This window comes from Podarcis gaigeae (assembly GCF_964106915.1).
Source record: "Podarcis gaigeae genome assembly, chromosome: 12".
NCBI lineage: Eukaryota > Metazoa > Chordata > Lepidosauria > Squamata > Lacertidae > Podarcis > Podarcis gaigeae.
Genome location: NC_139688.1, coordinates 26,791,232 through 26,809,671, shown reverse-complemented (window position 1 = coordinate 26,809,671; position 18,440 = coordinate 26,791,232). Strand labels below are relative to the sequence as shown.

Sequence of the window (18,440 nt, the reverse complement as noted above, 5' to 3'; positions counted from 1 at the left end):
GAATTTTCTCAGAAAAATGTGCTCAGAATTTGAGGGTTTGTGCTGCGATCCTATACAGTACACACTTTGAGAATTAATGGGACTTCACCCACTTAGGGAGAGTTCTTGGAATTGTTCAAGACAGGGCTGTAAAGTGTCTTGCACAAGCATAGAGCCTTAACCCCCTCCCTTTGTGCACACTATCACACTCTGTACTCTACAAAGGATATTCAGGACAAAGCAAGAAATACCGAAAAAATGACTAAGAACTCTGTGGCAGGCGGGGCTGAGTGAAGTAAAACAGTGGTCACAAGATTTAAGATAACAGAAACGAATGGAATAGTTTAGAAGACAGGGCATCGTTTTTTCTATTCCTATGTCACTTCCAATTGGCAATCTGGCTGGGAAATGCAAGAACAGAAATTAAAATATGTGTGGCTCTCGCAATGGTGTGTCAGCCTGCAAGTCCTTTGTGAGTCAGCAAGCCAGCAGCACTGTAGATTCATAACAGTATTAAGCAAAGATTTAAAGGAAAAGGAAATAACTTTGCATCCGTAAATTGGACCAGAACCTGACAGTTCGGCTAATTCACAATCCCAACAACAGCCTCCCTTACAGCTAAGCCATCTGGAAAACTAAGCTCCCACTTATTTATACTCCACCAGCAGAAACTATGTAATTAAGTGGCATTGCATGTCCCACTTTGGTTTTTAATTACAGAACAGCACCTAATAAAATAGAGAGGTTCCTTTTGCTATAACAATATTAACAGTGGATATGAAGGAGCCCCCCCCCCGCGCCACCACAAAAGAGGTTACCCCTCAAAATAATTTCCAAATACTGCTGCTCATTCATTGCACACTTTGTTACCTTCTTTTTGGGGGGATGATTAGCTTACGTTTGTGACTCATTCCTTCTCATATTAGGAGAGGAGGGTGCCTCTGAAAGGTCCAGCCAGGCTACACACAATATGAATAGTTTCAAGTTATAAACCATTCGGACCCACATTACTCTGACTCTTTCTACAACACAATGGGCATGTTCTAACTGGGTCATCTCATACATCAAATCCATGTTTGCCATGATATATGTACTTGACAGCTGCAGTCAATCAAAGCAGCAATGAATGTATGCTACTATGATACACATTTGTCTCATTCACATTTTTTTCAGTGCAAACCTCAGGCACGTGTAATGCAACCTGCACTAGACCTGAAGTCCTTCAAATGTTTTGGATCTACAACTCCCACCAGGCTCAGCTGCCATGCCAGGGCTGATGGGAGTCAAAGGCCAGAACATCTGGAGGGCACCAGGTTGGCAAAAGCTGATGCAGTGGATTAAGTGGTTCATCAGGCACACCTACGAGATATTATTCACCCCCCCCCCAAAGCATAACACCCAAATCCATAACTAAAGGCTGTTTGAATGCATGGGTCCAGTTAATACAGAGTAACTTCTACTCCCAAGTCCAGCACAGTCAGTAATTAGCATAGAATTAAAAAATCACTACTCCACTTTTAACCACTCTTGACTAAACGAAAGAGAACTTAGTTCAGGATTGCCAAGGAATAACTAATCTTAAATTATCTCCAATACACGAACATCGAACCTATGATGTAAAATATACTCAACACAGAGTAAAGTTTTGTTACGTGTCCAGCATTAACACTCGACGTTTTTAAAAATAAATAAATTTTAGGGCTCTTAGCCCAAATACCTTGAATTGGGAATCACTTCTAATTGAGACAGTTATCTGGGTTTGGAGCTGGGGGGTGGGAATGAATCTGATCTAGCAGCAACTTTTGCGTATTCGACCAGATGTTGCACAAAAAACTGAAAGCGGGGGGGGGGGGCGTCAAAAGAGAAAAAGAGGACTTCATCCGCATAAAGCGACACAGAATAAGAGCTCTCCCCGCCCGCCCGCCCGCCCCAGCGCTTCCTCGCGGGGCAAGGGCACCCAAGGAGGAGCAAGCGAGGCATAAGCATAGCTGTCAACTTTCCCCTTTTCTTGGGAGGAATCCTATTCGGAATAAGAGAATTTCCCTTTTTTAAAAAAGGAAAACGTTGACGTAAGCAATGCCGCCCCTCGCAGCCGGGAAGGCTGGTAAAAATAATGATGATAGACGCCCTACGCGCAGCTGAGCGAGCCTAACCCACCAACACCCCCCGGCTTAACTCGCTCGCTCTCACCCACCGATTCGGCCGAAACTCTCCGACAAAGTTCGCCGCAACTTTTTCATCCTGCTGAGCTTCTTCTCGGCGGGCGGCGGCTGCGAGTCGAGCAGGTCGCACATCTGGCTCCGCTGGGAGAGCGCAGAAAGAGGAGGAGGAGAAGGGGGCGGCGAGAAAGTCACCCAGCGCCCGCCCGGGAGCAGGGCAAGAAGAGGCAACCTCAGCCCGAAAGGAGGCGGCTTGCCGGCGCTGCTCTGCACGCGCAGAACGCGCCCCAGGGAAAGCCCCGCTCCGTCGGGCTGAGCAGGGGAAGCGCGGCGCCCTCTCGCTCTTTTTACGCGGAGGTGCCCCGAGACGCAGCAAGCGCCGCTACTTCGCCGCCCTCGCCCATAGCCAAGTTTCTCCCGCCCGCCCCTTCGAGGAATTGGGCGACGCGCTCCCCGAGACAATGAGGGGTGGAGAAAGGAGGCGAGGGCGGGGGGGTTATATCTGCGGGGAAGAAAGAGATCCCAGAAATGGGGAGGGTAAGAGAGAAAAGCAGGAGGGAGGGAAGGCGCCGAGGAGGAGCAAAGCCCTGTCAGGGGCTGCGGCCAGAAAAAGGGAGGTTGCTGCTGCTGCCGCCCCTCAGCCAAGCAGCTGCTGCTCCTCCAGCCGCGGCCCGAAGAACAACTCTCTCCCTCCCGGCCGCCCTCGCTCTCTCCCCTGGAGGCGGAGGCCGCCCGCGCCCCGCCCACGCTCCCCGCTCCGCGCGCCGCTCATTGGCCCGAGCGAGGGACGCCGGCTCGTCGGGGAGTTTTCTTCCTCTCCCTCGCCAGCGTTCAGTTCTCTTTCTTTCCCTCACAATGCAATTGGGCTCCTTTTCTTTTCTCTCTCTCTCTCTCTCTCTCTCTCTCTCTTTCTCTCTTTCTCTCTTTCTCTTTGTCTCTTTCTCTTTGTGTGTCTGTCTGTCGTCAGGCTCCGAACCAGCCCCGTTCCCCGCGCGAGGCTCACTTGATATATAAGGCGGGAACTTTTGCTCCCGAGGAAACTGCGCGCGGAACACTTGGCGGCCTCTTGGCAGTCAAAACGCCCCCCCCCCCCGCCAGCCTTAAGCAAGTTTACTCTCAAGAGAAGCCCCGCCAAATTTGGCGAGAGGAGGACTCTCCTTCTCCAGTACCGCCTTCTTTGACTTGGTCCCCTCCAGATGTTTTCGACGGCAACTCCCACCATCCCTGCCTGTGCTAGCTGGGGCTGATGGGAGTTGGTTAGGAAAGGATGCTCTCTAGGACAGGCTCAACCAACTTTGGGTCCCCAGAGGTACTACAATTCCCATCGTCCCTGACCACTGCTGGCTATGGATGATGGGAGGTGTAGTCCAACAACAGCTAAGGTCCCAAGGTTGGGAAAGGATGCTCTCTAGGACAGGCTCTCCCAACTTTGGGTCCCCAGAGGTACTACAGTTCCCATCGTCCCTGACTACTGCTGGCTGTGGATGATGGGAGTTGTAGTCCAACAATTGCTAAGGACCCAAGGTTGGGAAAGGATGCAGTACCCAACAGATTTATAGTACTTTCAGGGGTGAAAAGTAGGGTGAAGTATATAAGCAGATGGGTGGTCCAGCAAGCGCGTTCAGTTTGTGGGGCTTGCCTTTTGCACCAGCAACTTCTGCTGAAACTGGCATGTCACTCTGCAAAAACAGAGTGCAAAAACACTCCTCGCTTTTCAGAACAGATGAATGCACAAGCAGTTGACTTCCTCTTCTGCTTTATGGTGTCCACATGACACTGGGTCAAGTGTTTCTGCAATAACAGCTTAACAAAGACTTATAAAAGGCAAAGTGTACACAGGTAGTGTTGAATTTTAACACATCAGTTGGCCAAGGTGAATTAATCTAGAGGGTATCCTGCACTAGGGGAAATGTGTTCACCTTTGCTGCATGTGTTTAGCTGGCAGTACAAATTATATTTTAACCATTTGGTTCTATCTAGCACAGGGTACAAAAGCAGGGAGAAAGACAGAGGAATGGAAAACTTGGGTGAAGGGGAATGGAATATATTTGGAGAGAGCCTGGCTGGCAGGCTGGAACAGGCCATTCCTCACTGCAACATTTTGTTGCAGTTCCCATTTTGTATCTATATTTGTATGAGGGGCTACTGCTAAATAAATAGTGGCTTACCTCAGGCCACCCTGCAGACTGAGATGTCATTAATTACATTTTTATACCATCTTTCCTCCAATGAGGGTACTACATCTGCTTCCTTCCCCTCACCTCTTTCCCCGCCCCCCTGTGGAATAGGTCACACACACATATATTATCTAGCAATTTTCAGTATAAAGTAACAATAAAATGAGTTTGTTTTTCAAATTGCTATAGGCTGTATCCAACAGTGTTTGTGCCCAAACAGCACAGAATTAGATTTCTGGGGTGGGATTTTCCCTTCCTCTCTTCTCTCTGCAACTTTCCATGTGCCCCCAACATCAGCTCTGGAGAAAATACTTTGGAATTCCCACTTCTTATTTAGCTTCTTGTTTTTTGTACAGGGAATTTTTAAAAGCTTTAATGTTTAATGTTTTGTTGTGTTTTTATATATGTTGGAAGCCACACACAGAGACTGAGTCAACCCAGTCAGATGGGCAGGGTATAATTATTATTATTATTATTGACTAGCACGTCCCTATTTTCATCAAAGAAATGTTGGAGGGTATGTTTTTTATTATCCTAGCTTCCTGTTTTCCCAGATTCAGGCTTGGGCGACACAGCAGGATCACCGCTGTCCAGGCAAGGTCAGTGGGACTGAGAAGCTGCATTTGGAACATGGAACAGAACTGGTTTACTGCCTCCGTTATCTATAGCGCTGGCACAGACGCTGTAAATGTCAGGAGTGTCTCCATAATGAAGACTTAAGATTCCTACACCAGGTCAAAAAGAGGACACTGTAGCATTTTGCCTCATAGTGTGGTTTGCAGCACAAGCTCTCCCAAGGTTGGACAGCGTTGAGAAAAGGAGCTGCCTTTGAAGGCCTTATAGGTGTCCACATAGTACATGCTCAATATACTGATATCTCCAGCCTGTTCTAAAGTTTCACAGTGAGTGATTGAATTGTATGCTATTAATATAACCCACAATGGCCAAATGCCACTGAAACAGAGCAGCCTTATCTTGCTTTATGATAATACCTGCAGAGAAAACAAAACCCAAAGCTGTATGGCCACTAAGGCTATCATTTTATGAACTTTTTACCTTTACCATGGGAGAGGGATGGGGAAGATACAGCAACATAGATGTTTATTAGTAATTTGAATTAATGTTTTTATTGTGTATTTTTGTAAAATTGTTTTAGTTTGCTGTACACCACTTAGAAATAATATTTATTACTTTTAAAACTTACAAGAAAAAAAGAGAAGAAAAAAGACAAGAAGAAAAAACAAAAAAGAGAAAAACAAAGACAATACAATACAAAACAGTACAAAACACAACCTTAACACACTAAATTAAACAAAGCAAAACAACAACATTTTAAAAAAACATACATCATACCATTTCATTACTCTATCTTTCATTCCCTTGTTTCATCGACCTCCTCTCACCTCCCTTTTTGTATTCCACTTCTATTAATTGTTTCAGCAAATCCTTTCCATCTTTCTCTATTTTTTGTCATATAAATATCTTAACTTATTTTTAACCTTATTTTCCATTAATGCTAAAGTATTTATTTATGCTTAACTCCTTATAACATTTCTACTAAAGCCATAAAATTTCATTCCAACAGTTTTTCTAACACTTATTAATTATACAGTATTTCTATATATAAACTTTAAACTTTTCCAATCTTCTTCCACCATCTCTTCTCCCTGGTCTCGGATTCTGCCAGTCATTTCCGTCAATTCCATATAGTTCATCAACCTGGAGATCTTCTGTCCGAGGCTCTTAACTCTTTTCCAAGTCCCTTCTACAGGTCTTCTTCATATTCTTTGATGCTGAAGAGCAGATCTCGGGGAGACTCCGACCTAACAATACTTTTATTCCTTCTCGACAGGTCAACCAACTCTCCATAGTTAAAACTAAGGTCCATATAATATTTCAAGACATGTTTCAAAGTTCCTCCAAATCCAAAGGCCCCCACAACTCCAATCACCTCCTGACCCAAATCCAGGACCCAAAGGTCAGTAAATCCCTGCATAAAAGGGTCTATCACTTAGAAATATTTTTAGCAAGTGGTAAAGAGATTGTCTAAATAAATGAAATAAACTACCAACTTCTGTATGCAAATTAGGTAACGTGGGAGGAAGGAGCTGTCCTTTGTCCCAATGAGCAAAATCTCCTGGATCAGCCCTGTCAAAATCACCCCAAAATGTGCCTGAATGTTAGGGGAATCAGTTTATAGAGCAATAAGTTGGCTGCATGAATGATTGACAATGTAGCTTCCTACATTGTGATTTAACTTTTTGTGCTTGCACGGTCTTGCTGACCAGTCTTCTCTTGCCATAGTTGTGGTTTAGCACTAAACCATAAATGTTTTGGGGAGCTGCGGGCAGGGGTAGGTAGGAGATACCCAAGAAGAGGATGCCCAGATTTTGTATAGCAATTGTTTGTTTTTTGCCTGCATCAGCTACACTGATTCTGACACTTACCACTTGACTGTTAGACCAGCAGGAATCAGCATGGGGGCACAATTGTCTTCCCATGACTGACTTTGGCTTGTGACTGTCAGGGTCATGTAATCAACACGCCTGGAAAGCCTCCTTTGACAAGAAGCTTTACTTTTATCTACTTTCTGAAAATTTCAGCATTGCAACTTCATAAGAAATCTAAGATTTATTAAATGTTTTATCCAGGGGTGCCAACTTAAATAAAATATTGGGGGGGGCAGGTAAGCCCCACCCCACATAAACAAGTCAAGGTGCACACACACACCATTTGAATGGAAATGGCCATAAACCTGGGGGCAGCCCCCACAGATTTTATTGGGGGGCAAAGGGACCTCAACCCCTAGGAGTTGGGTCCTATGGTCTTATCTGTATATTAAAATAATTTGGCATCACAAGGGTTGATGTCAATCAACCCTCCCCCCATGCATCTTAAAATGTATCCATCTCGCTTATAGATTTGATGAGATGTGGAAATCCGTCAGTGTCTATACAGTACATTCAAACTGTGCTAAAAGAGACCAGCATTCATGCATTCCCCAAAGCAATGTGTTCACAAGGAAAGGGATTTTTTTTTATCCTATAGCAAGGGACAGACAATTAGCTACAAGCTCTATGCCCAGTGCAACTTCCAAGTACTGTATATACTTGAGGAGCAGAGAGAGGAGAATTGCAAAAATCCTCCTGTCTGTTAACATCAGCATCTCCTTGACTGACTTTCGGGGAAGAATTCTCCTGGCGCAAACCTTGAGGTCAGGCCCTGCCACTGTGTCAAGCTGACTCATTCTGAAAATGAAGAGCCTATCAAGCATAGCAAGAACACCGGACCCTCTTCAGAATACACTAAGACTCCTAGGATAAGGCCTGACTGAACCCAGGAAAAGGTCAGCCCAGAGGTGGGAGATTTTTTAAAAGCTATTTGGTACCACGTGGTGCATAACAATTCAGTGTAGCTGTTGGCAATGAAATGCAAATAGATTAATAATAATAATAATAACCACCTTGTACTGATCTTCTCTAAAGGATTTACAATATACGTACAAGCATATATCAATATTCAAGAACAAATGAAAATGCAACAATGAAAAACACAGTTAAATGATCAGCATTGTCACAGCAACACCGGCCCTGCTGTTTGGTAGAGTGAGGTGTGGATGTTTCAGGTGGCGGAAGCATGAGGAGTTGGAAGACAAAACTGTGTGTGCCAAGACCTCTGGTAGGGTGCAGAATACTGTCCTGTTGCCCATGTTCTGGTGAGATTCAAAGGCAGCCCTCACGATGGTCACTTAGGCATTGGCTCAAGAGAGGAAACGCATCACCACAAAATGAGTGCAAATTCACATAAAATTAGCATATGCTAATTTGTGCATACAGGTGCTTATTTGGAAACAACTACTATTGCTTAAATAGAAATAAAGCACATGTCACCATAGTGGGGAAGGCTGCACAAGGGGCTTGTGTGCTCAGTCCAGAAGCTAACTGTTGATAGGCAGCTTCAAGGCTTCTGCTCTCTCTTATTTGGGTCTTGGATCAGACAGCCCTTTGAATGGAGGACTCCTGAAAACAGAGGATCCACACCCCCCCCCCGTAAAGTAGAGAAATTGGTGACCCTATCTCCTGGCCTCTTTGGAAAAAACATTTCCAAGCAAGAAACTAGATATTTCCTTAGCCAAGAAAAAGATGCAGGTCTCGCTATTTTCAAAGCAATGTACTAAAGCTACATTCTGATTCCGCTCAAATATATAGACTGCGTCTCTTGTGCATAAGTTAGTAGCATAAATAGAATTAAATATTTATTCATCATATTCAAGAGCTTTGAGTCTAATGCTCGAAGATATTACATTAGGAATGCAGTTGTACTCAGGATGAGTGACTGTTCAATGAGGGCTCCCTGAAATATCCTTTGTAGAAGGGAAGAGTTGCCAAGAATAGCACCTGATCAGGAAGGCATAACCTTGTCAGGACTCCACCTGACAGCTCAGTGTAAACGCTTCATAAATCTCTCCCGTAGCCAAGGAAAATATGTTTATGCCAGTTTGCTCACCTTGAAAAGATCAGACTGTTCGGCTTGAGAATTAGACAGCGGCTGAAGCTCTTTCACTAGCACAGGAGGCAGTGAATATTCAGGAATGCTCCAGTGACTGATTTGTGTAAAACTAAGTTACTAGTCCCTATTAGTCTCACCCTCACCAAGCCTTATACCATTTAATGCAACATGTTTGTTTGATTATACAAAGAGAAGTATAGTCATTGGAAAGTGATTTTATGAAAGGACAGTCAGTTACAAGCACTCAGTTAAAAATATAAGCCAAGCACTCACAGGTGGCCCTAAAACCAGCCACTACTCAGTTTCAACCCATTAACTGCAATATAGGGATACAGTATTAATGCTGATCTGGGCTTTTTTTCAGCCAGAACTCAGTGGCAGCACCTCTCAGGTGGGCAACATTGCCATTATAAGAGAACAAAGGAGGCATTCATGATGAGTTCTAGCACCTCTTTTTTCCAAGAAAAATAGCACTGCTTACAAGGTTGTCACCATGCTTACACTGGACATGCTACTTCTCTGTGCTCAGGAAAACTCATCCCAATGTGACTGTGCTCTGTTCCATTGGAGGACAGCCAGATCAGTCCATTGGAGCCTGCTCCTACTAGCACCTTGGCCAAAATAAAACATGGGTAATGCTCAGGTAATTCTCCACCCCCCAAACTTTTCAGGAGGCTGTTGTTGTTAGATATGTTTTATGTTTTATAAAGGTAAAAGGTAAAGGTACCCCTGCCCGTACGGGCCAGTCTTGCCAGACTCTGGGGTTGTGCGCCCATCTCACTCAAGAGGCCGGGGGCCAGCGCTGTCCGAAGACACTTCCGGGTTACGTGGCCAGTGTGACATCGCTGCTCTGGCGAGCCAGAGCCGCACACGGAAACGCCGTTTACCTTCCCGCTAGAAAGCGGTCCCTATTTATCTACTTGCACCCGAGGGTGCTTTCGAACTGCTAGGTTGGCAGGCGCTGGGACCGAGCAGTGGGAGCGCACCCCGCCGCAGGGATTCGAACCGCCGACCTTTCGATCGGCAAGCCCTAGGCACTGAGGCTTTTACCCACAGCGCCACCCGCGTCCCTTTTATGTTTTATAGTTGCACCCAATTATATAATAACACGCTGTAAGACTCTGTACTTTACAGGAGTCAAGTTGTGGAGTTTATTGCATGGATGACATTGTGTATAATTTGACATTGATTGTGTGTGCTCAGTATATATTATGCATTTAGAATGCATTCTCTGGAAATTGTTCATTTGGATCCACATTCAATTCTTTCTGAATCGCTATTTCATTTGGAATTGTTCTATTGTACACTGCCTTGGTATTAGTTTAAGGCAGCAATGGGGTGGCCTTCCCTCTGGCACCACATGTCCAGATGCAAAAGTGAGTGGAGCAGTGAGTTTGTCTCTTACCTCTGTACAGGAAGCTACATTCCAGTCACACAAAGTCAGAGGCTCCTGCAGATGTTCACATCTGTCCACTGAGGCAAAGAAGAGGTGTTGTTCCAATTCAAGTTCTCATTCCAACCTGGCAAACTCTCAAGGAGGGTGCAGAGCAGAGCGAGTGAGAGGTATTATTATTATTATTATTATTATTAATTATTATCATCATTTGCATTTGCATTTCTATACCACTTTATATTTTTAATTTAAAAATTCCAAGCAGTTTACAACACATTAAAACAGGGGTCAGCAAACTTTTTCAGCAGGGGGCCGATCCACTGTCCCTCAGACCTTATGATGGGCCAGACTATATTTTGAAAAAAAGAAAAGAAAAAAAAGAACGAATTCCTGTGCCCCACAAATAACCCAGAGATGCATTTTAAATAAAAGGACACATTCTACTCATGTAAAAACACACTGATTCCTGGACCGTCCGCGGGCCGGATTGAGAAGGCGATTGGGCCAGATCCAGCCCCTGGGCCTTAGTTTGCCTACCCATGGGTTGGAGGCTGTGGAAGCTCAGGTTCAATGACCTGGGTCTGTGCTAAGAGACAGCCAAATGTTCTCAGGGTATGGCCTTAGGCCATGTAGAGAGGTCTGGGAAGCCACATGTGTCCTGGACCAGAGGTTCCTCACTCCTGTTTAAACATTTTAATCAAACAGATAAAAGAAATGCAATTACTTTGAGCATATCCACCAGGGCAGTCTCTTTTGCAAGCCCCATTGTAATGCACAATATGCAGGCTGTTAACTTCTAAGGGCAGGAGATCCTCCATGTGGATTACACTCTTTAATTCCCTCCTATAAGGTTTTCACATCACGTCTTTCTGCAAAGGCTTTGTAATCTCAAAGGCAGTGCCAAGTAAATAAGCACAGTATATATATATTTGCAGCAGATCAAAGCTTAAATTAAATTTCAGTATCATCTACTATGTCTCCGACAAGCAAAAATTCTATAAAATGAGTGTTTCTGCAAAAAATCCCAGGCAGCCAGTGACTCTTCTTGTGCCATAAAAAGAAAACATGACCTTTGCTTGACTATTCCTAGAGCTGAGGAACGATCAGAGCACTTTTAAAACACCCAACAAAATGAGTAAAAGCAAAACATAACACGGTGTACCAAAACAAATTAAAAATCCACTAATCACTAAATCCCAGTCTATCACCCTCTACCCTGCAAAAGTACTTACAGCACTTTTTGGAAATAATCAGGTTCAGAGTTTTATGTACCTCAAGGGAAACCAAGGACCGCAAGCATCAGGCAGCCACTATAATTATCTCCCTGCCTGCTGTGTTTATTATATTTTGTGCACAGGTGGTGTAAAATTGAGGACAACAAGCAGCTTTTATTAAAGATTGTCGGTGCATGCAAGAAAAGTGTCCACCGCTATGGAGATGCAGAGTTGTAAAGGACAGGTTTGGCACCTTTAAACAGGACCAGTGTGGATGTTGGAAACTAAGGATAATAATAATGTTCTACAGGCAGTGACTGTTTTAGGCACGCCCGATATGTGTGTTACTACACACACACACATCACGTCATCTGAAGCCCGGGGCAGGAGTCTTGTTATTGGCATGACAGCATAAATCTGGCAGGCTTTGCCCTCTGAGGCCTGGGGCAAATGTACCCAGCTGCCCTCCTCCCTGCATGGCGGCTATACTGTTGAGCTATGACTTAGGGAGACACTGCTAGAAATCCCCATTCATCTGTGAAGTTCACTGGGTGACTTTGGACCAGTCACACTCTCTCAGCCCAACCTACCTCACAGTGTGCTTGTGAAGATACAAGAGTGGTGACGGGGCAGAAACCTATGCCATACTGAGCAATTTAGAGGAATGGCAGGATGAAAATGTAAGGAATACATAATAGCTTACACTGCCTGGACTGGGAGTGCTTTCAGACAACCTGTTTATCATGCAGTTATCCTGATTTGTTTGCAGGGAGGTTAGATGACACTGTATCAAAGCAAGTGTTACCCAACATTTCCTGTTGCATTTGTCAGTCACTTTCCTTATCGCAAAAGTCCAATCTTTGGGGGAAGTGAGCTTCCTGTGCAAGACCTCCTACTCAGCTACAATTGCACAGCTTGAACTCACTGATGTGTGATTGAATCCCACCTGAAAATAACAATAGTCAATAACCCTTGGTCTGTGAGGAGGTAGCTCAGCCATGGAAGATAGTTACAATTGCTTGCACTATGATGGATCTAGAAGCTTTCCAAGACTGTGAATCTGAAGTACAGTAAGTCTGGTCATAAGTCTTACTGATGATCATCACTACTAAATTAAATCCAAAAATTATGGACCTATTTGTAGCTCTCTAGGTCAGAATTTTTTGTTGTGTTTTTAAAAGCTGTAATTTCTATTACTGTGGCAACACGACATCACAGAGGCTCAGAAGGGAGTCTAGTTTGGCATTCCATTTTACATTCTTATTTCTTACATACTTATAAAATAGACACAGAAAAATTCAGTGTACTCCAAAATACATACAGCTACATGTCAAGCAGTTAACTTTTTTTCATTTAAGACAATGAAGAGAAACAAATCTCAGAAGACAGAGCAGTAGTACAAATCAATTAAAAAATATGTATAATTAACTTGCAGCACCAAGTGAGATTTATTGAAAAGGAAACAAACAAAATGGTGCCATTTGACTCGGAAAGCTTTCAGTCTGGAAAGCTGAACTTGATGAGCAAATTTTCCACAGTTACAAAGTCCCATGCTTGTAAATACCAAGCAGCCATGGGTTTATATTTCAGGGCTGCACAAGTCCTGAACAAGCTGCACTGACCGGCCAAAGACTCACATAGCTAAATATTTATGCAAAATATGCTGCTTGGCTGGAGCTCATCAAGAATGATACCCAGAAGTACCACATCAGGAATTATTGCTAACGGTACTTAATTTCATAGAAGACTTGGAACCATACCGGAAGATGCCTGATACCAACTCAAATCTATCTTGCTCAGCATTACCAATGTCTGAAAGTTTCAGACAGGCCTCTTTCGAACCCTACCTGGAGGATGCTGGAAATTGAACCTGGGACCTTCTGCATACCAAACATGTGGTCTGAGCTCTGGCTCCTCAATGAGCTTTGGATCCTCCTAGGAGACCACAGAAGCAACTGCATAATGTGAGTTATATTGTTACAACACCTTTCACAGTTCATTGATAAAATATATGGTGGATTGTGATAGGTGTAAGACGCTGCCATCACAACATTTTTAAAAGCAGTTTCTCTGACCTTAACTTAGATGTTTTTTTAATTGACAATTTGTTCCAGATTGCAGCACATTTTTCTGAGCTTATCAGCCTGCCAACGTTTGCCTCCCCAACAACTCACAGACCATCTGTGTCACCGGCAGAGAGTTTGATTTGTTCTAGGAAAAGAGCGAGAGCACTTGGATACGTTTTTCAATGAGGTTCACTGTTATTGTTCTTAGGCTAGGCCAGCCCTACCATTAGACAGTGCAGCAACCACCTTGGGCAGCTGTAGCAACTCCTGGCTGTTCCTCCTGAGCCCCCAGCCAGGCTTCACTGTCGCCATATGGCCCCTCCTGGGCCCTCTAATCAGGTATGCTCTCCCAGGTGTTCACGGAGGATGTAATCACATCCCTAGCACTGAAGCAAAGTTCAACTGGCAGTCTAATCAGCTTGTTATGTAGAACTGAGCAGGGGTATCAGCATCCGGAACATAATATATTGGGCCGGCCCTGATCTTAGGGGAAGATTATCATTTAAAACAAAACAAACAAAAAACAACTCATATGATGAATACAACACCAATCTGTTGGTCACTCGATGCTTAGAAAATTAATGTTCCATGTAGGGCAAAAGTGTATGAAACAAGGGATAAGAGGAAACTGCAATTCCTACCTTTGTTTTGAATGTCCAGCATTGAGACAACACCCCTTCCTTTGTGGGAATATTGGTTTGATAACTCCACAGTGGAGTGCAAGCCCATCTCCCTACAAAGAGAGATGACTTGGCCTAGCTCCAGATATTTTAAACCAAGTGTGGAGGAAGAAAGTGGAACTCACTTGCACTTTCATGCCCATAAGCGTGTCTGATGTCTAGATCTGTTCTAAAAAATGGGACAAAAAGGCATCAGGTGTATACAACAGATCACGGTTCACCCACACGAGGCAAGGAAGGCAACCACCTCTCTGTAAATAGGTGCTGCTTGTCTCTTCCCACACCCGAGGGAGGAAACAACAGAAGCTGCCCTTTAGGGTTTATTGGGCTCTGCACCTGCCAACATGAGTGGGCCCCTTTCCCCTCCATGATTACCTTTGATTCCCATTTCAACCATTGGGTGAGGCTGATTTGATTCCCCCACTTGTTCCTGATGGAGAGCTTTACTGACCCTCTAGAGAGCCTTATGCAGATCTTTATCCCCCCCCCCTTATTTCTGATGGAGATCTTCACCCTTTCTTCCCTGGTGGTGGGGGCATCATTTTTTGGTTTGCCTCGGGTGCCAAAATGTCTTGGGCCTGCCCTGCAACAGATGGAGATGAGGCACTGTTAGTCACTGTGATCACGGTTGTAAGCAGTGATCGTGGAAGACCAGTTGCTTGTCTATTTATAGGCATCCCCCCACAGTCAAGGTGAGAATGAAAAAGTAATAAAGACTGATAACTCCATTTCTGGGCAGGCAAAACATGGGATTTTAAAAAGGATTTATTCTACAAAAGGCATACAGTGATACCTCAGGTTACAGACGCTTCTGGTTACAGACTCCACTAACCCAGAAATAGTACCTCAGGTTAAGCATTTTACCCCAGGATGAGAAATGAAATCGCGTGCCAGTGGCGCGGTGGCAGTGAGAGGCCCCATTAGCTAAAGTGGTACCTCAGGTTAAGAACAGTTTCAGGTTAAGAACAGACCTCCAGAACGAATTAAGTTCTTAACCCAAGGTATCACTGTACAAATAAATTTGTTCGGACCTAAATGTGACAGACGACAAGCTCCAAATAAGAAGTCTAGAAAAATTAGAATAGCTTTAATGAGGAACTTGAAATCAGGGGCTGTCCAATGTGTTTCAGCACTTGAGGCAAAACATCCTGCTGCCACCCCCACAGTGATGAGGGGCAAACTCCACAAGGGCTTCTCCTCAACAACATATTGTACTTTCTGTTCTAGCCCCACAGCTGGGGATCGCTGGACCAAGGAGGACATAGTATTCCCCACCCAAACTCTGGTAGGAGCTTGAAAATGTTTCTCCCCTTCCTTTGAGCTGCTGAGATTGCCACAAATAGATGTTATCAAATGTCAAGAATTGTGCCTCTTAACACTTTAGTACATTATACGGGGTAGCAGTGTTATTTCCTCCAAGTTAGAAAGAAAGGCTAGCAAGCAACCTTTGCCTTGCAACATGAAGCTTCACTTAATATATATGGTGTGATCTGTGCTCTGTAGTTAAGGGTATGCAGGCCTGCAGGCCACTGAATAGTCTGCAGTCACAGCAAGCAGTAGATGGTAGGTAGACCTTTTAATACATTCCAACTTGGTGACTTCAACTACTACCTAACAACAACAAAAACACATATATAATATAAGTTTCTGATAAATTTAGTTGTTCAGTGTAAATAATGGTATTTGCCCTCGTGGAAACCTTCAGCCCTCCAGATATTACTGGATTATAACTTTCATTATCCCTGACCATTTGTTATGGTGGCTGGGATTGATGGGAGTTGGAATCCAGTATCTGAAGGCCACAGGTTTTCCACTTCTGGGCTAAGGGCTAGAACATTATTGTACAGTGACTGGTTGGGCTTACTACCTCCACCAAAACTCTTAGCTTGCAATTCCTCCTACAGTCTGGCATGCATCAACAGAAGGGAAATAATGCAGTTGGATTTGCTTGTGTTAGTCTGCAGTAAAGGCAACTCTAGATTGCTTTCTTTGTGCAATTGCTAGGAGAGCTAGAATTGATTAGTGGGCAACTTAACTGATACAGTGGTATCTATTAAAGTGGTTGGTATCCTCTCTACCTGTCTCTTTAAGCTGTTAGGCATGATGCAAAGTTGATGCTAAGCAAGGATCAGATCTTAGCCCAGTTTGCATTAATGCAAGCAGCAGACATCTCTCTAGGATCATGACTGGGCTGTAAAACTACCCTACATGGTTTATGTTCAATGAGTTACTTGCAAATTTGACAGGGTTTTTTTTTGGAACATTTTAAAAAATGACCAATGTTTTGATATTTCCCACTTCATTCATCTATGTAGAATAAATCTAGCTGCTAGAACTCAGTAGATGACAAAATTAAGAGGCAAATCTGTGTCTATATCCAAAATTACACATGCTATTTTTGTCTTTGGGTTTTCCAAGTCCCCCTCTTTCCCCAGGCAACAACAGCTTATGCAACCACAGCTCACACACATGAGCTCCTCATTATATGGCTTATTTTTCAGAGAGAACCATTCATGGACAATCTACTTGCAGGCACTATTAACACTGATTCAAAATTGTCTTGCGCCCTTGTTCCACCATATTAACTGTTTTTCAGAATATTAATAGTAGGACTTGAAATGCTTCTATGCTGGCTTTTCTGAAGTTACTGTTGGACAAACAAAATTTATTGCTCACATGAAGATCTTTCCTAGAAGTAAATATTTTTACAATGCCGAGGTGGAAGAATGAGCAACATGATTTTGTATTTCTATTTCTAAGGGAGCATCATCACATTGGTTTACCAAGAAGCCAGTCACACAGTTTTCAGGTAAGTATACTGAGGATTGTAGCCTTCATATTTCATAAACACTGAATTGGAAAATGTGTGAACTACAAAGGAGCAAATATAAAAGACACTCTATTATGAAAAAGAATGTCTCAAGGGAAAATAGAGTAAGTGTGAGATAATGGACAACATCAGCTTTAAGTAGGAGACCTAATCTGAAGTCCCTGCTTGGTCCCTGGATCATTGCACTCTTGTAACCTCTTACTTTGCAGGATGGTTGTGATGGTTAAGAGGATCAGCCGTCATGTCAGACACCATTGGAAAAGGGCAAGAAAACTTTCCATTGCATTCAACCTACTTTTACAAGGGATTTCCAATGAGAACTCATTACTCAGCCTTTATGTCTCCATTCAGATGACAAGCCAAATCCATTTGTTTTCAATTCCAAACCTATGTGATCTCACATAGCATGAGTCACAAGGGCCCAAATCAATGGTTCGAGGGTAGCTTGCAAACCAGCCTATGTTGTGGGTTGTCAAGCATATCTGAATTCAAAAGCCACTGACAAACCAGAGCAATGAGGTCTTGCTTTGCTTAAACAGGCTGCTGCACAATGACATGGAAGTATATTATTAATGTATATGCTATATAGTTTATTATATCAAAATTATTTGCATGTCACAATCTAATAAATTGCTCCAAGTAGTGTTCAAATCTACAGCAAACTCTTGTGGCACCTTAAAAATGAATTTATTATGGTATAAGCTTTCATGGACCATAGCAGGTTTTTAAGATACCGAAGACTCATTATTTTTGCTGCAACAAACACACACCCTGGGAAATCATAAAAATCTAGCTTCAGATATCTACAAAAGTAAATTCTGAACAAAAAAATCCCACAGTATCCATGCACAATTTGATAGTCCTAGAGAGAGTAGCTGCTTAAAAGGAAACAAAAACCAAAACACTTTGGATAGAATTCTGACTGAATGCAGGACGGGTATCAAGGATTCAGAAAATGGCACCTGATTTTCACAAAAGTTCACCTATGTGACTTTCAACAGACATTTTTAATTGTGTAATACCAGGACAATACAAAGTTTGTGGGATCTACAACAAAATGAGCAATATATAATCACTCCAAGGATAGTGCCTATTCAGAGTTCCAGATAGCTGTGCTCTCCAAGCAGGGCATTTGACTCTTCACCTCCTCACTTTCCTAGTTTCTGTTTCTATATTTGATCTACAGCCTATCCCAGGGGCTGTCAATGTGGCTCCTGTGAATGCACATGCATCTAGAGGCCTTCCCATGCACCCTCAGGAGCCCATTTTCCCAATGAATCTATGCTTCAAAATAATATTCTGTTGTAGCCAATGCATACTTGTATGTGTGATGCTCATGGTAGTTTCTCTGGTTTGCAAATGTGGCCAATATTCTTTGGCTACTGAGAATGCACAGGTCTCGTTGGGCTGCTTTGTGGTAGATGCCACCTTTT

The 18,440-nt window shown here is 43.5% G+C and overlaps 1 protein-coding gene across 2 annotated transcripts in view; it reads right to left on the bottom strand.

Annotated features, from left to right (window-relative positions):
• The window catches only part of CDK14 (cyclin dependent kinase 14), a 229,515-nt gene extending 226,636 nt beyond the window's left edge, over positions 1–2,879 (bottom strand). Inside the window, exon 1 of one of the 2 annotated variants that reach the window (XR_014556593.1) lies at positions 2,174–2,847. Coding sequence is in view for 1 of the 2 variants with exons in the window: in XM_083705044.1 (XP_083561170.1) it covers positions 2,174–2,273 (100 nt within the window). In the remaining variant the exon portion in view is untranslated. Of the gene's footprint in view, positions 1–2,173 lie in introns of both variants that reach the window. The other variant, XM_083705044.1, reaches the window with a different exon arrangement.
• Positions 2,880–18,440: the final 15,561 nt, after the last annotated feature.